Below are 25,510 nucleotides of genomic sequence, written 5' to 3'. Positions count from 1 at the left end.
TTCCAAGGCTTATATGTGATGTTGTATTACCGAGTGGGCCCCGAGATACCTCTCCGTCAGACGGAGTGACAAATCCCAGTCTTGATCCATGCTAACTCAGCGGACACCTTCGGAGATACCTCTAGAGCACCTTTATAGTCACCCAGTAATGTTGCGACGTATGATACAAACAAGGTATTCCTCCCGTGTCAGTGAGTTACATGATCTCATGGTCATAGGAACAAATAATTGACACGCAGAAAACAATAGCATCAAAATGACACGATCACATGCGACGTTTATAGTTTGGGTCTTGTCCATCACATCATTCTCCCAATGATGTGATCGAGTCGTCAAGTGGCAACACTTGCATATGGTTGGAAAACCTTAACCATCCTTGATCAACTCACTAGTCAACTAGAGGCTTACTAGGGACACTGTTTTGTCTATATATCCACACATGGATTTATATTTTCATTCAATAGAATTATAGCATGGATAATAAATGATTATCTTGAAACAAGAAATATAATAATAACTATTTTATCATTGCCTCTTGGGCATATTTCCAACAGTCTCCCACTTTAGTCAGCGGATCTGCAACATTCAGATCCGTGTGCACTTTGCAAATATTTACGTCATCTCCTTCGACATAGTCGCGGATGAGGTTGAAGCGTTATTTGATGTGTCTGGTCTTCTTGTGAAACCTTGGTTCCTTTGCTAGAGCAATGGCACTAGTGTTGTCACAGAACAGGGTTATTGGATTTAGTGCGCTCGGCACAACTCCAAGATCCGTCATGAACTGCTTCATCCAGACACCCTCCTTAGCTGCCTCCGAGGCAGCCATGTACTCCGCTTCACATGTAGAATCTGCTACGACGCTCTGCTTGGAACTGCACCAGCTTACCACACCCCCATTAAGAATAAATACGTATCCAGTTTGAGACTTAGAGTCATCCGGATCAGTGTCAAAGCGTGCATCGACGTAACCCTTTATGATGAGCTCTTCGTCACCTCCATAAATGAGAAACATTTCCTTAGTCCTTTTCAGGTACTTCAGAATATTCTTGGCCACTGCCCAGTGTTCCACTCCTGGATCACTTTGAAACCTGCCTGCTATACTTATGGCCAGGCTGACGTCCGGTCTTGTGCACATCATTGCATACATAATAGACCCTATGGCTGAAGCATAGGGGACGATACTCATGATTTCTCTATCTTTCGCAGTTACCGGACACTGAGTCTTACTCATCTTTATACCTTGTAACACTTGCAAGAACCCCTACTTGGATTGCTCCATTTTGAAGTTCTTCAAAACTTTATCAAGGTATGTGCTTTGTGAAAGTCCTATTAGGCGCTTAGATCAATCTCTATAGATCTTAATGCCTAATATGTAAGCAACTTCTCCTAGGTCTTTCATTGAAAAACATTTGTTCAAGTAATCCTTTACGCTCTCTAAAAACTCCACATTGTTTCCAATCAACAATATGTCATCCACATATAATATTAGAAACGCTACAGAGCTCCCACTCACTTTCTTGTATATACAAGATTCTCCAACAACTTGTATAAACCCAAACGCCTTGATCACCTCATCAAAGCGCTTATTCCAACTCCGAGATGCTTTCACCAGTCCATAAATGGATCGCTGGAGCTTGCATACTTTGTTAGCATTCTTTGGATCGACAAAACCTTCAGGTTGCATCATATACAACTGTTCCTTAAGAAAACCATTAAGGAACGCCGTTTTGACATCCATCTGCCAGATTTCATAATCGAAAAATGCAGCTATTGCTAACATGATTCGGACGGACTTAAGCATCGCTACCGGTGAGAATGGCTCATCGTAGTCAACTCCTTGAACTTGTGAAAAACCCTTTGCCACAAGTCGAGCTTTATAAACGGTCACATTACCATGCGCGTCCGTCTTCTTCTTAAAGATCCATTTGTTCTGAATAGCCTTACGACCTTCAGGTAATACTTCCAAAGTCCATACTTTTTTTCATACATAGATCCTATCTCGGACTTCATGGCCTCTAACCATTTGTTGGAATCCGGGGCCACCATTGCTTCTTCATAATTCATAGGCTCATTGTTGTCTAACAATATGATAGATAAGCTAGGATTCCCGTACCACTCAGGAGCTATGAAGACTATTCAGAACAAATGGATCTTTTCATGAGTGTTTGTTGCTAAGAAAAGCTCCATTCTTAGCAACAAACACTTTGCCCTCGGAACAAAAGATAGAAGGTGTACCCAACCGTATTTTTTGGGTAACCTATGAAGACACACTTTTTCGCTTTGGGTTCCAGCTTTTCAGGCTGAAACTTTTTGACATAAGCATCGCATCCCCAAACTTTAAGAAACGACAACTTTGGACTCTTGCCATGTCATAGCTCATATGGTGTAGTCTAAAAGGATTTTGATGCTGCCCTATTTAAAGTGAATGCAGCTGTCTCTAATGCATAACCCCAAAACGATAATGGAAAATCGGTAACAGACATCATAGATCGCACCATATCCAACAAAGTACGATTACGACGTTCGGACACACCATTACGCTGTGGTGTTCCACGCGGTGTCAACTGTGAAACGATTCCACATTGTCTTAGGTGAGCACCAAACTCGAAACTCAGATATTTGCCCCCTCGATCAGATTGTAGGAACTTGATCTTCTTGTTACGATGATTTTCAACTTTACTCTGAAATTTCTTGAACTTTTCAAATGTTTCAGTCTTGTGCTTCATCAAGTAGATATATACATACCTACTCAAATCATCACTGAAGGTGAGAAAATAAAGATATCCGCCGCACGCCTCCACACTCATTAGACCGCACACATCAGTATGTATGATCTCCAACAAGTCATTTGCACGCTCCATTGTTCCGGAGAACGGAGTCTTAGTCATCTTGCCCATGAGGCATGGATCGCACGTGTCAAGTGATTCGAAATCAATTAAGTGGCTCCAAAAGCCCATCAACATGGAGTTTGTTCATGCGCTTTACACCAATATGACCTAAGCAGCAGTGCCACAAAAGGTGGCTCTATCATTGTTAACTCTGCATCTTTTGGTATCATTGTTATGTATATGTGTGTCATGACAATCAAGATTCAATATGAACAAACCCCTCAAATTGGGTGCATGACCATAAAAGATATTACTCATAAAAATAGAACAACCATTATTCTTTGACTTAAATGAGTAACCGGCTCGCAATAAACAAGATCGAGATATAATGTTCATGCTTAACGCAGGCACTAAAGAACAATTATTTAAGTTCATAACTAATCCCCATGGTAACTGAAGTGAGACTGTGCCGATGGCGATTGCATCAACCTTGGAACCATTTCCCACGCGCATCGTCACTTCATCCTTCTCCAGCCTTCGTTTATTTCGCAGCTCCTGCTTCGAGTTGCAAGTGTGAGCAACAGAACCGGTATCAAATACCCAGGCACTACTACGAGAGTTGGTTAGGTACACATCAATAACATGTATATCACATATACCTGGTTTGGCATTGGCCGCCTTCTTATCAACCAAATACTTGGGGCAGTTGCGCTTCGAGTGACCCATCTCCTTGCAATAATAGCACTCTTGTTTCCGGCTTAGGTCTAGCCTTGGGTTTCTTTGTCGGAGTGGCAATAGTTCTGCCGCTCTTCTTGGAGTTACCCTTCTTACCTTTGTCGTTTCTCTTGAAACTAGTGGTCTTATTGACCATCAACACTTGATGTTCTTTCTGGAGTTCTGACTCTGCGACTTTCAGCATCGCGAATAACTCGCCGGGTGACTTGTTCATCCCTTGCATGTTATAGTTCAACACAAAGCTCTTGTAGCTAGGTGGCAGTGATTGAAGAATTATGTCAGTGATAGCCTCTTGCGGAAGTTCAACTCCCAGCTCAGCTAGATGGTTTGAGTACCCAGACATTTTGAGCACATGTTCACTGACAGACGAATTCTCCTCCATTTTGCAAGCATAGAATTTATCGGAGGTCTCATACCTCTCAATCCGGGCATTATTTTGAAAGATAAACTTCAACTCCTGGAACATCTGATATGCTCCATGACGTTCAAAGCGTCGTTGAAGTCCCGGTTCTAAGCCATACAAAACTGCACATTGAACTACTGAGTAGTCCTCCTTACGTGCTTGCCAAGCATTCACAACATCTTGATCAGACGTAGCGGGTGGTTCATCTCCTAGCGCTGCATCAAGGATGTAATTCTTTTTCCCAGCTTGTAGGATGAGCCTCAGATTATGAGCCCAGTCTACAAAGTTGCTACCATCAACTTTCAACTTAGCTTTCTCTAGGAACGTATTGAAATTTAGGGTCGCTACTGCATGAGCCATTGATCTACAACATAAAATATTGCAATGTGGACTTAGACTATGTTTAAGACAATTAGAGTTCAGCTAATCAAATTACTAATAAACTCCCACTCAAATAGACATCCCTCTAGTTACTTGAGTGTGGCATGATCCAAATTCACTAACTCAAGTCCGATCATCACGTGAGTTGAGTTTAGTTTCAGTGGTAAACATCTCTATGCTAATCATATCAACTATACGATTCATGCTCGACCTTTCGGTCTCTTGTGTTCCGAGGCCATGTCTGCACATGCTAGGCTCGTCAAGTTTAACCCGAGTGTTCCGCGTGTGCAACTGTTTTGCACTTGTTGTATGTGAACGTTGAGTCTATCACACCCGATCATCACGTGGTGTCTCGAAACGACGAACTATCACAACGGTGCACAGTCGGGGAGAACACAATTTTATCTTGAAATTTAGTGAGGGATCACCTTATAATCCTACCGTCGTTCTAAGCAAGATAAGGTGCATAAAAGGATTAAAATCACATGCAATTCATAAGTGACATGATATGGCCATGATCTTGTGCTTCTTGATTTCCATCACCAAAGCACCGGCATAATCTTCATCATCACCGGCGCCACACCATGATCTCCATCATCTTGCCGCCATCGAGGTTGTCGTGCTATCTATGCTATTACGACTAAAGCTACAACCTAGGAATATAGTAAACGCATCTGCAAACACAAACATTAATATAAAGACAACCCTATGGCTCCTGCCGGTTACCGTAGCATCGACGTGCAAGTCGATATTTAACTATTACAACATGATCATCTCATACATCCAATATATCACATCATGTCTTTGGCTATATCACATCACATGCATATCTTGCAAAAACAAGTTAGACGTCCTCTAATTTGTTGTTCATGTTTTACGTGGCTGCTATGGGTATCTAGTATGATCGCAGCTTACTTACGCAAAACCACAATGGAGATGTGCAAATTGCTATTTAACCTCTCTCCAAGGACCGCCTCGATCAAATCCAGTTCAACTAAACTTGAAGAAACAGGCACCCGCCAATCATCTTTACGCAACAAGTTGCATGTTAGTCGATGAAACCGGTCTCTCGTAAGCGTACGAGTAATGTTGGTCCGGGCCGCTTCAATCCAACAATACCGCCAAATCGAGAAAAGATTAAGGAGGGCAGCAAATCGAACATCAACGCCCACAAAAACTTTTGTGTTCTACTCGATATTACATCTACGCATGAACCTAGCTCATGATGCCACTGTTGGGGAACATTGCAAGGGAAACAAAAAATTTCCTACGCACACGAAGACCTATCATGGTGATGTTCATCTATGAGAGGGAGATCGAATCTACATACCCTTGTAGATTTCTAAGCGGGAAGCATTAAGAAACACGGTTGATGTAGTGGAACAACTTCGTGATTCAAATCACCGTCGTCCCACGATCCGTTCCGATCTAGCGCTGAACGGACGACACCTCCGCGTTCAACACACGTACAGCTCGATGACGATCTCCACCTTCTTGATCCAGCAAGAGAGACGAGGAAGTAGATGAGTTCTCCGGCAGCGTGATGGTGCGCCGATGATGGTGATGATCAATTCCTACAGGGCTCCGCCCGATCTCCGCAGAAAACCGATCTAGAGGAAGAACTACGAAGTAAAGGTTTAGGGTTGCATGTGGCAAAGTTGTGTCTCAAAAGCCCTAAACCTCAAGTATATATAGGAGGAGCCAAGGGGTGGGGATTTTCCCTATGGCGCCGGCCAAGAGGGAGGAGGGATCCTCCTCCAAGTCGGTTTGGAGGGAGGAGTCCCTTCCTTCCTTCCCACCTCCTCTCTTTTTTTCTTTCTTTCATTTTTTTTCTTTCTCCTTGATTTTTTCCTCTTGGCCGAAATAGCCCACTTGGGCTGGCCTCACCATCCCACTAAGGTCTGGTGCGCCACCCTTGGGATATTAGGTTCACTCCCGGGTGGGTGGACCCCTCCTGGTAAAACCCGGAAATCATTCGTCACTCCCTGTACACTGCCGGTAATGCTCGAAATCTTTCCGGAGGCCAAATGAAAAAATCCTATATATCAATATTCGTTTCCGGACCATTCCGTAAACCCTCGTGACATCCATGATCTCATCCGGAACTCCGAACAACCTTCGATCACCAAGACCTATAACTCAACTATACCAAAACGTCACCGAACCTTAAGTGTGCAGACCCTGCGGGTTCGAGAACTATGTAGATGATGTCTACTACGCAACCTTCTCCTTGTAGACGTTGTTGGGCCTCCAAGTGCAGAGGTTTGTAGGACAGTAGCAATTTTCCCTCAAGTTGGTGACCTAAGGTTTATCAATCCGCGGGAGGCGTAGGATGAAGATGGTCTCTCTCAAGCAACCCTGCAACCAAATAACAAAGAGTCTCTTGTGTCCCCAACACACCCAGTACAATGGTAAGTTGTATAGGTGCACTAGTTCGGCGAAGAGATGGTGAAACAAGTGCAATATGGATGGTATATATAGGTTTTTGTAATCTGAAATTACAAAAACAGCAAGGTAACAAGTAACAAAAGTGAGCACGAACGGTATTGCAATGCGTGGAAACAAGGCCTAGGATTCATACTTTCACTAGTGAAGTTCTTTCAACAATGATAACATAATTGGATCATATAACTAGCCCTTAACATGCAACAAAGAGTCACTCCAAAGTTACTAATAGTGGAGAACAAACGAAGAGATTATTGGCGGGTACGAAACCACCACAAAGTTATTCTTTCTGATCGATCTATTCAAGAGTTCGTACTAGAATAACACCTTAAGATACATATCAACCAAGACCCTAATGTCACCTAGATACTCCATTGCCGCCTCAACTATCCGTGGGCATGATTGTACGATATGCATCACATAATCTCAGAATCATCTATTCAACCAACACATAGAACTTCAAAGAGTGCCCCAAAGTTTCTACCGGAGAGTCAAAACGTGTGCCAACCCCTATGCATAGGTTCCCAATGTCACAAACCCGCAAGTTGATCACCAAAACATACATCAAGTACTCACATGAATCCACGTGTGCCAACCCATATGCATAGGTTCCCAATTGTCACAAACCCGCAAGTTGATCACATCAGATAGACACGTGCAAGACATACATCAAGTGTTCTCAAAGACTCAATCCGATAAGATAACTCCAAAGGGGAAACTCAATTCATTACAAGAAGGGAGAGGGGGAAGAACATCATAAGATCCAACTATAGCAGCAAAGCCCATGGTACATCGAGATCAAGACATCTCAAGAACACGAGAGAGAGATCAAACACATAGCTACTGGTACATACCCTCAGCCCCGAGGGAGAACTACTCCCTCTCGTCATGGAGATCGCCGAGATGATGAAGATGGCCACCGGAGATGGATTCCCCCTCCGACAGGGTGCCAGAATGGGCTCCAGATTGTTTTTTGGTGGCTAGAGAGGCTTGCGGCGGCGGAACTCCCGATCTAGGTTTCTTTTTGGGGGTTTCTGAATTTATAGGAATTTATGGTGGTGGAATTGCGTCAGTTGGGCCCACGAGGAGGTCACAAGCCTTCTCGCCACCACCGGGGGGGGGTGGCGGCGTGAGGGCTTGTGACTCCCTCGTGGCCCATCTGGCCTTCTTCCAAAGCTTCGGGGGTCTCTTTTGGTAAAAGAAAATCATCATAAAGTTTCATTCCATTTGGACTCCGTCTGAAAATGGGCCAAAAACACGGAAAAAACAGAAACTGGCACTTGGCACTGAGTTAATAGGTTAGTCCCAAAAAAGATATAAAATAGCATATTCATGCATATAAAACATCCAAAGTTGACAAGATAATAGCATGGAACCATCAAAAATTATAGATACGTTGGAGACGTATCAATGGACATGACCTGAGACACTCCCCGGTCAACATCCAACAGCAGGACCTGGATGTCCATATTGGATCCTACATATTCTACGAAGATCTTATCGGTTGAACCTCTGTGCCAAGGATTCATATAATCATGTATACCATTCCCTTTGTCCTTCCGTATGTTACTTGCCTGAGATTTGATCGTCGGTATCCCTATACCTATTTCAATCTCGTTATCGGAAAGTCTCTTTACTCGTTCCGTAATACAATATCCCGTGACTAACACATTAGCCACATTGCTTCCAAGGCTTATATGTGATGTTGTATTACCGAGTGGGCCCCGAGATACCTCTCCGTCACACAGAGTGACAAATCCGAGTCTTGATCCATGCTAACTCAACGGACACCTTCGGAGATACCTGTAGAGCACCTTTATAGTCACCAAGTAACATTGCGACGTTTGATACACACAAGGTATTCCTCTGGTGTCAGTGAGTTACATGATCTCATGGTCATAGGAATAAATACTTGACACGCAGCAAAAAATAGCATCAAAATGACACGATCACATGCTACGTTTATAGTTTGGGTCTTGTCCATCACATCATTCTCCCAATGATGTGATCCAGTCATCAAGTGACAACACTTGCATATGGTCAGAAAATCTTAACCATCCTTGATCAACTGGCTAGTCAACTAGAGGCTTATTAGGGACATTGTTTTGTCTATATATCCACACATGCATTTATGTTTTCATTCAATGCAATTATAGCATGGATAATAAACGATTATCTTGAAACAGGAAATATAATAATAACTATTTTATCATTGACTCTAGGGCATATTTCCAACACAGCCCTACCCCTCCACTTCTCCCCCGCGGAGCTTAGAGAAGCTCTGCTCGAGAACCACGAGCTCCACTACCACCACGCCGTCGTGCTGCCGGAGTTCTCCCTCAACCTCTCCTTCACCCTTGTTGGATCAAGAAGGAGGAGACGTCCCCGGGCTGTACGTGTGTTGAACGCGGAGGCACTGTTCGTTCGGTGCTTGGATCGGATCTTCCACGATTTGAATCGCCGCGAGTACGACTCCATCAACCGCGTTCTTTGCAACGCTTCCGCTTAGCGATCTTCAACGGTATGAAGATGATCTCCCTCTCCCTCGTTTCTAGCATCTCCTAGATTGATCTTGGTGACACGTAGGAAAATTTTGAATTATTACTACGTTCGCCAACACCATGTCCCACTCTACCTCGCCGACGACTGGATCATCACTACGAGGGGCGCAGCTGGCCACCGGACACTGGCATGGCGGAACTGGACGAGCTCCGCTTGTATTAGGTTTATTTTGCATGTAATAATATGAATTTGAGGTTTCTATTTTGAGGTATCCGGTTGTAGAATGCATTATTTGAGACATGTCCAGTCAGTATCCACGAACGCGTCCGCGCACGTCCGCGTGCATTTGAGGGGGCGGATTTGCCAAGTGTGGCCTTAGATGCTCTAAGAAGTGTAGTTTTTGCGTTCAGGGCCAGACAATCAAACAACTCTCTATTTTTAATGCAAGTTTGAACATTCGATATGATCATATATTCCAATGGTGTTTAATTTACATCTGCCCACTAGTGTTGCCAATATATATAAGGCCACTAGCTTGACAGGGTAGCTAAAAGGTTTAATACACTAGGCTGAGAGGGTCTGCCTTACTGTGATCACATTATGTATGTAGTAATGATTTTGTTTCTAGTGACGAAGGTTTTTTTCCTGTGCACGTCATTTATGTATGCATTGGTTTTTTATGTGGCCTACGCTACACTGAATGAAATACCAATAACTACTCATGATGGTGTGTAGGTAGTTAGATCATGTGGTCAGGATGGTTTCTATCCAACATGAATGGCGACATAGACTCCGAATAGCACCACCATTCTCCTTAACATAAGCATAGTTTCAACCTACTTTACTTTACCTTTGCAAATGTATCTTATTTATACCTAGCCAGACTATAAGTATTGGTTCTGTGTATTTTAATTATGAAGAGGCAGAGGCCGGATGTCGTTTTGTATCAGTGTGCATTATGAATTGGTAAAAAATCGGCAGCAATAATTCTCAGCAAGGGCACAAACTTTAAGAGCAATCTAGGATGATCCATGTGTCTACTTACCATGCATCACTTCCTTCTCTCCCACCACAGAAACCAACAGGTGACTGCCATGATCAAGTTACCAATCCTCTCACCAAGGACTATAGTTTCGTCCACTGGAAGAGATAGGAGATGTTCCATGGCCATTTATCCCGCCCGATCGACTGTACATCCTCTCTGAATGATGCTATCCAAACCCAGCTTCCTCCATACTTCTTTTGCCTTGTTGCATTAGAACAACATATGCTTCACACTTTCAGCACTTTCACACGCCGGGCATTTTGTGGTAATTTTCATATGCCTATCTGACTGACACGACAGGGGAGTGTGCCATGTAGCGTTCTCCATAGGAAGATCATCACATTAGCAGGGCAGGGCAGTTTGCACATAAATTCCCTAATTGGATTAGGCGCAATAGCGCTCAGGGAGTTTCTCCTTGGGGATTTCAGTTCATAGTAGCTCCGCCACATCTCTAGATAGGCTGAGTTGATAGAGAAGATGCCATGTTTCGAGGGGTGCCAAGCAACAAAATCAGGCATGTCAAAAGATCGTAATGGAATATTTAGCATCCGATGAACATCAACCGGCCAAAAAGTTTGTTCCACCAACATTGCGTCCCAATGCCCTGTTCTAGGGTCAATCAAGTCTGAAACCTTGGATAGCAAATTGTTACCTCTTGGGGTGATCGGTACTCTAGAGGGTGATTAAGGAATCCAAGCATCCGACCAAATTTTTACTCTTTGTCCATCTCCAATTCGCCATATATGCCCAAGTTTTAAAGTTTTGACCCCCTTCATAATACTTTGCCAAGTGTATGGTGATTTCTTCTTCAAGGGTGCATTAAAAAAATCTCCATCAGGATAATACTTGGCTCGAAGTATTGTTGCACATAGGGAATCAGGGTCATCCAATAAACGTCATGCTTGTTTTGCCAACAAAGCCGTATTAAAGCAATGGATGTCACGGAAACCCATTCAATCGTCTTTCTTTGGAACACACATTTTTCACCAATCGAACCAGTGCATTCTCCTATGATTGGCGTCATCGCCCCACCAAATCAGCGAAGGATAAACGGAACCCATGGACAAGACCGCCATCGGGATATACCAAGTTAAATGTCAATGCCTCATTTAATCTGGACTTACTCCAAGGTACGGTCGGAGAGCTGTTTATGCGATACTGCTGGCAATTTCCTAGCGGCTAGCAATTCTGTTGTTGGTGTTTGCATGGATGTGTTCATGATCAAAGCTCTTGCCCTTCGGTTTGGCCTGAACTTGGCCACTTCCGTGGGTTGCAACAAGCTGATAGTAAGTTCGAATAGTATTGATCTGATCTCTATGATGCATGGCAAAGGTAACTCTTCAGAAACATCGAGAACTATTCTTGATGACTCCTATCATACGGCCAGGGATTTCTCCTATATACGGTATGAGCACTACCATAGAGAAGGAGCTAGACTTCGCCAATCCCCCCCCCCCCCCCTTCTCTCTCCTCTCCAAACTCTTGGTATGATGAGCCACCGGAGGTCATCATTCCTTTGCTTGTAAGTGATACTGTTTTGATTACTAGCTAATAAAGGGGTGTTGAGATCAAAAAAATTAGTGATAAATCTGATGTTTCATCTTCATCCTGATTAATTTCTTGGAATCAATAAAATGAGATTCATTTGCTTTAAAAACAAAGGTTTCATCTTGGGGCAGCAGCTTACAAGTAACTACCAAACTAACAGATCGTCATCTCCTCTCCCGTTCAACAAATACAGCAGAGGGCAAAACCGCAGCAACAAATCACTTCAGTTGGAAGAATCGCTCTTCTCCCGCCTATTCTTAGGCCCTCAGGCGCCGCGACCTCGCCGGGCCCCTGTTCTCCCCACCACCTCCTTCCTCGCCCCCCCTTGGCCATGCGCATGCAAAACGCCGTAGCCGCCCAGCCCGACCCCTTCTCCCCCGCCACACGTACGTGCGGTCCTGACCCGCGCCACCGCCGTACCCGCGCGCGCGCGCAAGAAGTCCGGCCGTCGAGCCGACGAACGGACGAACGAGCCGGGTCCGGCAAGCGTGCGCACGCCTGTCGATCGCCGCTGGCGCCATGGCGCGGCTGCGGCCGCCCGGACACCTCCGCCTCGCCTTCTACGTCGCCGTCGTCGTCGGCGTCGGTCTCTGCGCCCCCGCCGCCGTCCTCGTCTCGGCGATCGAGGGGGGCAAGACGGAAGGCGAGGTGCTGGTGGCGTTCCGCGACAAGCTGCGGGCTTCGGACGGGTCGCCGCCGGGGCCGCTGCGGTCGTGGGGCACGCCGGGCCCGTGCAACGGCAACCACTCCTCCTGGTACGGCGTCTCCTGCCACGGTAACGGCAGCGTGCAGGGCCTGCAGCTGGAGCGCCTCGGCCTGGCCGGCGGCGCGCCGGACGTGGGCTCGCTGGCCGTGCTCCCGGGCCTCCGCGTCATCAGCCTGTCCGACAATGCGCTCACGGGCCCCTTCCCCAACGTGTCGGCGCTGGGCGTGCTCAAGATGCTCTACCTCTCCCGGAACCGCTTCTCCGGCGAGATCCCGGCCGACACCTTCCGGCCTATGCGCGGGCTCCGGAAGCTGCACCTCTCCAGGAATGACTTCTCCGGCCACGTTCCCAGCTCCATCACGTCGCCGCGGCTGCTGGAGCTGACCCTCGCCAACAACCGATTCGACGGCCCGCTCCCGGACTTCTCCCAGCCGGAGCTCAGGTTCGTCGACGTCTCCAACAACAACCTCTCCGGCCCCATCCCCGCCGGCCTCAGCCGCTTCAATGCCACCATGTTCCGAGGTATTTATTTACTCAAATCAGATCTCAATTTTCAACAATGTTATTACTAGTGCCGATCGTGCGTGTAAATGGACTTAACAATTCTTGTCTATTAACTGCGTGGCACACGTTCTTGATCGTGAATTGATTTGGGAAAAGTGTGCGCTTATCTGCAGGCAACAAATTCCTGTGCGGCAAGCCGACGGACGTGGTCTGCGACACCGCCGCGTTGTCGCCCGCCGGCGGCATGTCCACCTTCACGATCATTGTCATTTTGCTCATCGTCCTCGGCGTGCTGCTCGCCGCCGCAGGCATTGCCATGGGCGTCCTGGGCCGCCGGCGTCGTCGGCGGCGACGCGCCAAGCGGACTGACGGCTGCGTGACCCTCCCCAATGGCGAGGTGACGCCGTCCAACCCGGTCCTGGAAACCGCGCCGGCCGTCTCCATCAGCCAGGCTACCGTCGTCGGCCCCGCGGCCGCGTCCGCGTCGGGCGGCGGCGGCCCGGCAAAGCGCGGGACGCGGCGCGACGAGCACGGCCGGCTGGTGTTCATCCAGGAGAGCCGCGTGAGGTTCGAGATCGAGGACCTGCTCCGGGCGTCGGCGGAGGTGCTCGGCAGCGGCAACTTCGGGTCGTCGTACAAGGCCACGCTCCAGGAAGGCCCCGAAGTGGTGGTCAAACGGTTCAAGGACATGAACGGCGTCGGCCGTGAGGACTTCTCGGAGCACATGCGCCGCCTCGGCCGCCTCGCCCACCCCAACCTCGTCCCCCTCGTCGCCTACCTCTACAAGAAAGAAGAGAAGCTCCTCATCACCGACTACGTGGTCAATGGCAGCCTCGCCCAGCTCCTCCACGGTAAGCAACAAAATTAAAATCTCCACTTTCTTCGACATCATCGTCATACGACTAGATCATGAACAATGGAAGAAGCTGACCGAGATTCGCTATGATTGATGCAGGGAATCGCGGGTCGATGTTGGACTGGGGGAAGAGGCTCCGGATCATCAAGGGGGCGGCGCGTGGGCTGTCGCACCTGTACGACGAGCTGCCGATGCTGACGGTGCCGCACGGGCACCTCAAGTCGTCCAACGTGCTGCTCGACGCCACGTTCCAGCCGGCGCTCTCCGACTACGCGCTGGTCCCGGTGCTGACGGCGACGCACGCGGCGCAGGTGATGATGGCGTACAAGGCGCCCGAGTGCGTGGCGTCGCACGGGAAGCCGTCCAGGAAGAGCGACGTGTGGAGCCTCGGTATTCTCACCCTCGAGGTGCTGACCGGCAAGTTCCCGGCCTGCCGGCAGGGGCGGCAGGGCACCACCGACCTCGCCGGGTGGGTGAACTCCGTCATCACGGAGGAGCGCACCGGCGAGGTGTTCGACAAGGACATGTCCGGCGGCAAGGGCAACGAGGAGGAGATGCTCAAGCTGCTCCGGGTGGCGCTCGCCTGCTGCGAGGCCGACATCGACAAGAGGTTGGACCTCAAGGCGGCCCTCGCGGGCATCGAGGAGATCAGGGAGCCGGAGCCTGAATCCTCGTCGGCGTTGACGGGCGAAGGCGAATCGAAATCCTAACTACGATCGGGCGAAAAAGTTCAAGGCAACCCACACACTGATCCGTAATATCAAGGGTATCAACCGAGACGATCCAGGAACGAACGATCGATCGATCGATCGATCGCATGCACCGAATTGCGCATGGCATGGTGGAACTCTGAGGCACGGGTGGGGTCGATGGTTCGTGATGAGCTTAATTCGATGCGTTGACCTTCCATCTGATGAAGAACATGTGTACATTTGGGGAGGGGTAGTTGATGGAATCCATGGCTAATTTTGAACGTGTAAATTAAACCCATTTAGCCTAATTTTGATGTTAAAGATGGAGAACAAGAGGGGAAAAGGACGCGGCGTAGTGTGTAACAGAGTACACTGATTCTTGTTTGTTTTTCCATTTTTTTAACGGAAACTCTGTCCTCTAGCCAGCGGATCGCATGTAGGCATCTGCCGCCTCGTCCGTGCGACACGTGGGACTCATCTGCTTATGATTTGTGTAACCTAGCACTTGTTACGCACCGCAACAGCTCTTATGTTGCAGGATTTAAATCTGGATATCTTAGAGCAGTAGCCTCTCGGCGGTGGCAGGCGGCGCCGCCGGCCGTCCCCTGCCTCCATCCTCCCCCACCCCCGCGCCACCAGCCGCTCGACCCGACGCCGGCGACCTTCCGCAGTCGCTGCCAGCCGCGCCGCCGCCCCCGATGCCCGGGTTCTCCCCTTCCCCACCCGCTCGCGCCGCCAGCCGCTCGACCCTGCCAGTCGCGTCGCCGCCCCCGATGCCGGGGCGCTCCACTCCCCCACCCTCTCGCGCCGCCAGCCGCTCGACCCTGCCAGTCGCGTCGCCGCCCCCGATGCCGGGGCCCTCCCCTCCCCACACCCTCTCGCGCCGCCAGCCGCTCGACCCTGCCAACCGCGCCGCCGCCCCCGATGCCGGGGCCCTCCCCTCCCCCCACCCTCTCACGCCGCCAGCCGCTCGGCCCCGACGTCGACCGACCATCCGGTCGCCGCCAGCCGCATCATGAACATTGCAAAAATTTCTGCAACCTAACCTTTGTTGCAAAAATTCCTGTAACATGACCTTTGTTACAAAAAATTCTTCCGCAAAAGTACCTATGTTGCAGAAAGACGAAGAAAAAAAAATTCCTGCAACAAGCAAATTGTTTCTGAAACTCAGCCTTTGTTTCAGGAATTAACGGGTCCAAAGTTTATTTTCTTGCAACAAAGCGAAAGTTTCTGCAACCCAACCGTCGTTTCAGGAATTATGTAGTGCCTGGCCGGAGCAGATCGGACGGGTGTGCGTAGATCGGACGACCCTCCAGGTGGGAGATGTTTACTAAAACAACCGCCGGTGGATGCGTTCGGACGGCCCTCCAGGTGGGAGATGTTTACTAAAACATCCGCCGGTGGATACGTAGCAGCCCCAAAAGCACGCCAAAGACGTATCATAAGGACCCTGATTGGATATATGGATTAAGTTAGAGTTGATCAGATTGGACTGAACTATCCCAAAACATCGAACAAAAAGGTTAAAGTTGGTTAGATGAATGTAACCCATCTAAGAGGTGCTTATTTGGATTAGAGTTAGGTAGGGTCCAAAAAAAAATACTTTTCTCTCTACCTTCATCACACCAAATTTTGATTAAAGGAGCCAAATGATTAAAAAGTGCATTTATTGACAATCTAACTCTGTTGTCCAAACCTCTTTGGTTAGAGTTAGTTCAGAGTTAGTACAAAGTTAATATCTAACTCTAATCTTTAACTGAGTTAGAGTATCAAATAGAACCTAAGTCAGAGATTTATAAAAAATTACAGGTGTGATGGCGGTTAGAGTATCAAATAGAACCAAGTTAGAGATTTATAAGAAATTACACGTGATGGTAGAAGCCACAAAGCGGCTCCCATCGAGGGCCGGCCTTGGACCAGGGCAGCAGGGACGACGGCCTGGGGCCCTGACCCAGCACATACACCTAGCCATAAATTTCTACATGCCCAAATATTGATGCGAATATAAACAACTTGAGAGGAACGTGTGGCTGCATTTGCTGCGGATACAAGCCACTGATTGTATATGCACCTTAGCACTTTTTTGCGTTGTGTCGTGAAGGTTTTTTGATTGCCTCTTAAATTTCTTCTATCCAATCTAACAACTCATACATACACGTATGATCAAGGCCCGATGATGATTCATTTGACCTCGTTTTTGCTGGAGGACGGAGCAGATCAGTGTAGAGTAAATATGGCATATCGCTGCAGTGGTTGCCCTCAATCTCAATGTTTTAATCTCAGTCTCAATCTGGTGAACCGCAATTAATTTTTATTCTTATGAAAACAAGACTTACAGCCTTGGAGGGATTGTTGCTGCTAATTTACTCCAATATTCAGATGTTTGTGGTTGCTCCTTTTTTCTGTGCAAACATGTTGCCTCAAAAACACTTGTCTAGTTCCAAAGAAAACGAGAAAATGAGCAGATCAATTAAGTGTCATTAATCTTTATATTATTATTGATGCTTTTTGCATAAAAAATGCATGAAAAATCATTGTGATATATTTGATATAAAACATAGATAATTTTATTGTCAAATATTATTTACTTTTTTAAGGGATCAAATTTAGTATGAAAATTTATTGTTGTCTATGATGGCTTTACAATAAAAAAATAGCACCACTGGCCCATTTATGGATTTCGCCCTAGGGCCTTTGAAACTTCAGGGCCGGCCCTCCCACGCATACCCTACTTCAAAATTAAGTTAGGTAGCTACTAAAAGAAGTGTTGTACTTACTTCACTTCCTTTCGCCTTAGCCCAAAGATTGAGCTCCTCGGAAATGTAGTTGACAATGCCTCATTCACTATGAACAACAGATCTACCAAACACTCTTCCAACGGTGCTTCCATAGGTTTCACCAAAAGAGAATGACGAAGGAGTCAAAACCTTTGCGGTGATCTTTGGGTATTCGCTTGCGCACGGTAGATCATCACTCCTCCATCCAAGCCTGAACCAATGGTAAGATAGCGAGATCAATTCCCACTCTTGTGAAACAGAGGTATCAGACTTGTCTCACGAAGACACATTGGAGCAAGATATAATCCATCGTATCCTCCTCTTGGTCACACAAAAAGCATGTCGAGCTATGGTTTTGCAATCCATGCCTTAGTGTCCGGTCAGATGTACATACCCGGTATTGCAGAGCTAACCACATGAACAACTTGCAAGAAAGGGGGACCAACATCGCCGAGGATTGGAACGTCATGCTACTTTCCCATAGCATCCTATAGGCTGAGTAGGTTCTGTATACGCCAACACCATTCCAAGCCGAGATTGGTTTATTGTCGGTGCCTAGAGAGGGCTGAATGTCAATCCGAATTTCCCATAGGCGAATGAACTAGATCATCCCATATGTGTTTATCTATCCTACTACATCCATGGTCCATGTATGCAAAAATAAATTCACCCTTTACCAATCTCCAACTCACCACTTGCGTCCTTACCTTTGCAAAAATGATCGGAGTAATCTCAGCAACACGGGCTCCGTTGTTCCATCCATCCTTGCAAAACAAAACATGGGTGCTTGTATCGATCTTCCACTTTACCAGTCTATTGGATGCCGCAAGAACCCGATGATATGTGGTGAAGTTTAGGCCTTGCTAAGGGATGCCATTATGTGTATGTTTAAGCCACTCCCAACGAAGCCGCAACGCAATCCCTTGCTTCCACGGATCAATGACACCTAATACCCTAGATACTTTGGCCGACAAACTCACTGCCAAGAAACCATACATTTTTCCACCATGGAACTCATCTAAGTCAGCCCGAAAGAATGCTCAGCAACACTTATCCACCTTGTCCAACGCCCACTTTGGGGCTTCAACGATAATCAATGATGTGTAGGTCTCGCTTGCATCAGCTGGTTAACAAAGATCAGTCGCCCACTTCTAGTGATCATGCCCCATTGCCATTCGAGGTTAGTATGAGAGTTGCGTCCACCATAGGCTGCCATTCAAATTAATCGGGTTAGTTGTTTGATGCTTAGCTCAAACCCTAAAAATTGAATGGGAAAAGTCAATCTTCCACGCAAGCGCATCCGTCACTAAATCCATGTCTCCTTCCTCCGGCCTAATTAAGACAATAGGATACTTCCCAGAGTTAATGTGTAGGCCTGATGCAGTTCCAAGAATCTAGAGGGCCTCTTTCACAAATAGAAGATCTGAAATTGATGGCCTGATGAATAGAATCACATAGTCTACATACAGATACAATCGTTGCACCGGAAAGCAACCTGACATATTGCTCATCACCTGAAGTGCATGTGCTTTGTCGCAATTGTCATGAGTACATCCATCATAATAACAAACATGAGGGCGGGAGAGGATCCCCATGTCTAAGCCCTCGAACTTGCATAAACTTCTCCGATGTGCAACTGTAACAACCCAAGTGCACCCCTTGCCTAATTTGTAATATTTTTCCCTTGTGTGAACCTTCAATGAATGCCATTATGGGGTTTGGTAATAATATTTTGCCTCATGTCATTCTGCATCATGGCATCTTGTTCATCATCTCATGTTTCCATTTGTGTGTTGGGCCATGTTGAGTTGATGTGTGTGATTTTGGAGTGGTGTGCATTGTGGTGACGAAGCCCTCTTCTCCTTTCTCAAACCTATGCCATCTCTCTTATTTAAAATAAATGCTATATGTGATGAATTTACCTGCTTGTTCACTGATACGTCCCAAACCTATCTATAATTTCTGCTTTTCCATGATCTTTTGGGTGACATTGTTATATGTTTTGCTACACTTTTATATAATGTTACACATACTTGGGCTAACCTACTAAGTCTGTGCGCCCAGTGCCAGTTTCTGTCTGCCGATGTCTATTTTGTAGGGGCTTTTACCCAATTTTCCGAAACCCGAAAAAATCCAGAAAAAATATATAAAAAATCAGCGAAACAGAAGCTTTCGGATCACCGAAGGAGGAGGTCGCCTGGGTGGGTCCCACCTCCTCCGGTGCCCTCCTTTGGCCTATATTTAGAGTCCCGAGAGGAAACCCTCACAGACTTTCCGGAATCGCGAATTTCTCCATCGTTCCACCACCGCAGCGCTTCCGAGATCGGGAGCGTCCGAGACCTCTTCCCGGCACCCTGCCGGAGGGAGGATTGACCTCCGGGAGCTTCTCCACCACCATGGACGCTTCCTGGACGTGCCATGAGTAGTCCTCCTTGGACCATGAGTCTATGACCAGTAGCTATGTGATGTCTTCTCTCCAATCCTATGCTTGAATGGTTAGTCCTTGTGAGCTTCCCTACATGATCAAGGCATCTATGTAATTCTCTTGCTATTGCTATGCTTGGTTTGTTGGGATCCGATGGATTATGAGATTATGTTCAGATTGTGATGAGTTATATATTTGATTATCCTTTTATATTATGTTCCTTAGTGATTCATGCATGTTCTCCGTTGCATTTTATTGCTTTGGCCACGTAGTAGATCATGACTCCAAGAGGGAGCGTTATGCATGATTGTGGGTTCAGGCCCCTCGATGTATAGCTTGAGTGACAGAAACATGAGACTATGGGATGTGCTTGTTGCCACCAGGGAGAAAACAACGGTGCTTGTGACCACGGTTGCAAGGATTGTTTATCTTACACATAGTTCGTTAATGCAGTTATCCGTTGCTTTGAGTTTACACTTTGAATGGGGCTCGCAACTTAATACCGGAGAGATGTTCTGGATAGATATCTCAAGGTAGATGATTAGTAAGTAGATGTTGATGAATAAACAGTCTACTTGTCTTGGCGTACTGCCCATTACTATTGAACCTCTAACTATCAAGGAGCATAATTAGCATTGCGGTGCGATCACAATTCTGTCAATTGCCCAACTGTGATTTGTTTACCCTAGAACAGTTCTTTATCGTCTTTTGGGAGAGAGACATCACTAGTGAACATCATGCGACTCTGGTCCATATCACCATCATTGTTACACCTCCATTATTTACCGTTTTCATTTACTGTTCCGTTGCAACCACTATTACCTTCCCGCTTGTGTTTTGATCCTTTGCAAACTACAAGGCCGGAGAGATTGACAACCTCTCTGTACTCGTTGGGAGAAAACTTATTTGTTGTGTGTGCAGGTCCACGTCTTCTGCTAGCACCAGGGTGGAAGACACCTACTTGTTGAGCCGAGGAGTCCTCCTGGTTCTATAAACCTTACAGTCTATGTGTAAGGGAATTTTTTTGCTAACTACATCTCCACCTTCCACTTGGGGTATCCAACGAGGGGCGAGAAGTATATACATCGCCTCGTCATCAAGCGAATTTCTGGCGCCGTTGCCGGGGACTCCAGTCTTCAAGATAGGGGAGTTGTACGCTATCTTTTACCTTTGCTTTTTAGTCCTGTTAGTTTGCTTTTTAGTTTTTTCTTTAGAGTCTTATACCAAAAACCACAAAAAATTTAGTTGCTTTGCTCTTGCTTGTTGCTGCTGCTATGGGTTCCACTCAGAACACCAAGTTGTGTGAATTCACTAGTCATAACAACAATGACTTTATCTGCACTCCAATTGCTGCTCCCGCCAATAGAGCCACGTCCTAGGAGATTAAACCTACTTTGGTGAACCTAGTTATGAAAGATCAATTCTCCCGTGCTGGAGATGATGCTGCCTTGCACTTGAAAAAATTTGTTGAGCTCCGTGGTATGCAAAAATATAAAGAAGTAGATGGTGATATTTTTAAACTTAAGTTTTTTCCTTTCTCCTTGAGAGGAGGAGCTAAAGTATGGCTTCAATCTTTGCCTAGGAATAGCATAGATTCTTGGGATAAGTGCAAAGATGCTTTTATTGGGAAGTATTACCCGCCTGCTAAGATTATCCAGTTGAGGAGTAACATTATGAATTTTAGGCAATTGGATAATGAACATGTTGCTCAAGCTTGGGAACGTATGAAATCTCTTGTTAAGAATTTCCCTACACATGGTTTGACTACTTGGATGGTTATAGAAACTTTCTATGTAGGATTGAACTTTACCTCGCGGAATCTGATAGACTCTGCTGCGGGAGGAACCTTTATGTCAACTACACTTGGTGTTGCAACAAAGTTATTGGATGAGATGATGACAAATTATTGTCAATGGCACACCAAGAGAGCTCCAACAGGTAGGAAGGTAAACTCTGTTGAGGAGATCTCCTCCCTTAATGATAAGGTTGACATGATCATGACTCTACTTACTAAGCAAGCTCCTATTGATCCTCATGATGTTCCTTTAAATTCTTTCGTTGCTCAAGAAAGAGAGCAAGTGGATGTTAATTTTATTCCTAGGAACAACTTCAATAACAATGCTTATAGGAGTAATTTTGGTAGCAATCCTAGACCGTTCCCATCCAACAACTATGGGAACAACAACAATTATCCTAGCACCAAAAACTCCACTTCTGAATTAGAGAGCATGCTTAAAGATTTTATCACCTCTCAAAAAGTCTTCAACAAGAGTGTAGAACAGAAACTAGAAAAATTAGATAGTCTCACTTTGAAGGTGGACAACATAGCTCATGATGTAGAGATGCTTAAAATTAGAGCTTCCCCACTTGAGGAAAGGAACAACACACCCATGAATGATATCCAAGTCCAAATTAATGAGAACATAAGAATTCTAGCCAAACTTAAAGAGCGATGGGCTAGACAAAAGGAAGAGCAAGAGAGAATTAAGAGCCTTCCTACACACACTACCATTGCTACTATACAAGTTGTTGAGGATCTCAAAACTTTTAGCACCCATCGCACTCCTAGTCCCAATGGACCTATTAATGGTGATGCTAATACCTCAACTATAGGACAAGAAGGTCCTATGAATTTAGATACTACCAAAAGAATGAGCTTAGATGACATTACTACCACTTTAATTAATGTTAGTAACCTTGATTTTGACAATTGTAGTCTCTCCAAAGTTATCACCTTTTTGCAAAGAATGGCTAAAGACCCCCACACTAGTACACTCAGTATTGCCTTCACCGAGCATATTACAAATGCTCTTATCAAAGATAGGGAGGAGAAGCTCAAGCTAGAGACTTCTATTCCTAGGAAGCTAGAAGATGGTTGGGATCTTATGGTCAAGATTAAATTGAATAATATCTCTTGCTTTGCTTTGTGTGATGTTGGAGCTAGTGCCTCCGTTATGCCCAAAAGAATGTATGATATGCTTGATTGGAAACCTTATGATCCATGTTCTTTTGGTGTTCGTCTTGTTGATTCTTCCATAAAGAAACCTTTAGGGATAATTGATGATGTTCTTATTATTGTCAATCATAATTATGTGCCCGTTGATTTTCTTATTATGGACATTGAATGTGATCCTTCATGTCCAATTATTTTGGGACGTCCTTTTCTTTGCACCGTTGGTGCTATCACTGACATGAAAGAGGGAATTATTAAATTCCAATTTCCTCTTAAAAATGGAATGGAACACTTCCCTAGAAAGAAGATTAAGTTACCTTATGAGTCTGTTACACGGGCAAGTTATTCTTATGGAGTTGATAACACTTGATCTTCTTGCATTATGCCTAGCTCAAAGGCATAAAAGAAAGCGCTCGTTGGGAGGCAACCCAATCTGTTTTTACTTTCTGTTTTAGTGGTCTTGATGTGTGTTATTACTCTAGCAACATCATTGTATCTTTATTTTTAAGCTTTGTGCCAAGTCATAGCCTCTGATTGCAAGAAAGTTCAAAAGTTGTGACATGCTGTCCACAAACAGATTCTGTCTACTTGATGGAAAAATTCGCCAAAAATCACCAGTTCATACTTTTGATCTGAAATTTTTTACAACATGATCTGTATAATTGCCTTTCTGGCATCCATTCTGAGTTTTTTTATTGAGTTGCCGAAGTGCCCCGAATAAATTATTTACTACCTGATGTTCTGTTTTTCACAGATTCTGCCATGTTTTGTGTTACAATTGTTTTGTGAATCCTAATCTTGCTTTTTATTTGCAAAAATCTTTTGGAATTCATGAGAAGCAGTAGATTTTCATGAAAATATTTATTTCCAATAGGTATTGAATTATTTTATTAAGGGTACTAACCACTCTAATCAGCTTATGATGAGTTTCATATGAAGGGAGTTTTCAAGTATGCGATGGGAGAGATGATGAAAAAAGATAAAGGAGTGTCAAGCGCTCAAGCTTGGGGATGCCCCCATGCATCCCAAGAAATATTGAAAGGAGACTCAAGCGTCTAATCTTGGGGATGCCCCCGTGCATCCCCTTCTCTATCAACAATCATCAGGTCGTCCATCTCCATGCTATATTTTTATCACTTCATATGATATGTGTTATGCTTGGAGCGTCCCTCTATTTGCTTTTTAGTTTGTTTAAGTTTTGCTTGCTGCTCATAACAAGTCGGAACCTATCCTACCTTGTTTGGGAGAGAGACACGCTCCATTCCACTTTAGAACACAACATAGGTTTTCATGCTTATTCCTTTGTGTGTTCTTCATCTTTTCATAGCTATTGTCATGCTTAGGTCTTAGTTTTCATGCTTATCTTTTTAAGAGCTATTATTTAGGTTGATTTTGGAACTCTATTGAGTTATCATGCTTATCTTGTTTATAGAGTTGGCTCGTTGCACTGAGTTGTGTGTCTTGCATGTGTAGGTAATTGAGGTTGCTATTTAAGTATAGTAGTGACTTGCAATAGTTTTGGGTTATTGATTTGAGTAATGTTTGGAATATTCGTGCCAAGAGCTTGAGCCTATTAGTGATAGGTGTCGTATTTTGGGAAATCCGTGTGTTTTTCAAAAACTAAAAATTAGTTGAGAACTCTAGCTACTAAATTGATCGCTAACCTCTGGAGGGGTTGGAATATATAGAGTACCCTCATGTTACCATGAGTCGAGGAGGCGCAAGGATAAACAAACCCCCAAACACTCCTCCTCGGGGTACTTGTCTCTTTGCGAATTTCCTAACTAGATAGAGAGTTACCGATAATAAGTGTATGAGTTCTTCGGACTAATGTGATTATTCGACTGTAGGCACTTCCACCATCCATATTTTGCTAGCATCTTCGGTACCGTGCATTGCCCTTTCTCACATTGAGAGTTGGTGCAAACTCCGCCGGTGCATCCAAACCCATGACATGATACGCTCTGTCATACATAAGCCTCATTATATCTTTCCTCAAAATAGCCACCATACCTACCTATTAAGGCATTTCCATAGCCTTTCTGAGATACATTGCCATGCAACATTCATCATCTCATGAATTGATATTCATGTCATACATGCTTTTGCTTGATCATAGAGCCGCATGCTAGTTGGGCCTTGCCCTTATTACTGCTACATGACGCGCTAGTATCATTGCATATCCTGCTACACTCGCAGAGGCATACATTTGCATACATCATGATCGTTTTCACTTGTCTTTATGTTGAGTACTTTCTATAAAGTGTGATGATTTTTCTTTTTATTCATGTAAAACATACAGTGTTGCCCTTAAGTGAGGAAAAGACCCCAAAGTGGAAAAAACAAAAGATCCCAAAGAGGACAAATGAGAGATAAAAAGAAAGAGTCAAAGAGGCCACAAAGTAAAAAAAGAGAAAAATAAAATAAAAATAAAAAAAGAAATAAAAAGAGAGAAGGGGGCAACACTTCTATTCCTTTTGAAAGATCCACACTCGTACTCCATTACTATATTGGTACTTACTACATGAAGATTATCATTCATTGTGGGGACCCCGACTAGCAAGTCGAGTTCGCCGTGCGAGTGACCCCAAGGATCAATGTTCATTGAACACAGATACTGAATAATAGAGTCTTACATCCAAGTACCGAAATTATTACATCAAACGACCAGAAGGTCGGGTTCAAGAGTGAGGCCAGAAGCGCTTCCCGT

At 45.3% G+C, this 25,510-nt stretch overlaps 1 protein-coding gene across 1 annotated transcript; it reads left to right on the top strand.

The window, feature by feature from the left end:
* Positions 1-12,406: 12,406 nt before the first annotated feature.
* LOC123405214 (pollen receptor-like kinase 5) lies at positions 12,407-15,111 on the top strand. Its single transcript, XM_045098991.1, has 3 exons — positions 12,407-13,115; positions 13,271-13,948; positions 14,053-15,111. The coding sequence occupies exons 1-3, from the start codon at positions 12,407-12,409 to the stop codon at positions 14,661-14,663; spliced, it is 1,998 nt and encodes a 665-aa protein (XP_044954926.1). The 3' UTR covers positions 14,664-15,111.
* The last annotated feature ends 10,399 nt before the right edge of the window (positions 15,112-25,510 follow it).

The sequence above is a fragment of the Hordeum vulgare genome, chromosome 6H (genome assembly GCF_904849725.1).
Source record: "Hordeum vulgare subsp. vulgare chromosome 6H, MorexV3_pseudomolecules_assembly, whole genome shotgun sequence".
NCBI lineage: Eukaryota > Viridiplantae > Streptophyta > Magnoliopsida > Poales > Poaceae > Hordeum > Hordeum vulgare.
Note: the sequence above shows the minus strand (reverse complement) of the source record. Positions and strands in the feature narration are given on the sequence as shown.

Bases quoted from the DNA above. Each gene is read 5' to 3' on its own strand.
- LOC123405214 (XM_045098991.1), top strand. From the start codon at position 12,407: ATGGCGCGGCTGCGGCCGCCCGGACACCTCCGCCTCGCCTTCTACGTC. The intron at 13,116-13,270 runs GTATTTATTTAC...GCTTATCTGCAG, and splicing joins CAATGCCACCATGTTCCGAG to GCAACAAATTCCTGTGCGGC. The intron at 13,949-14,052 runs GTAAGCAACAAA...TGATTGATGCAG, and splicing joins CCTCGCCCAGCTCCTCCACG to GGAATCGCGGGTCGATGTTG.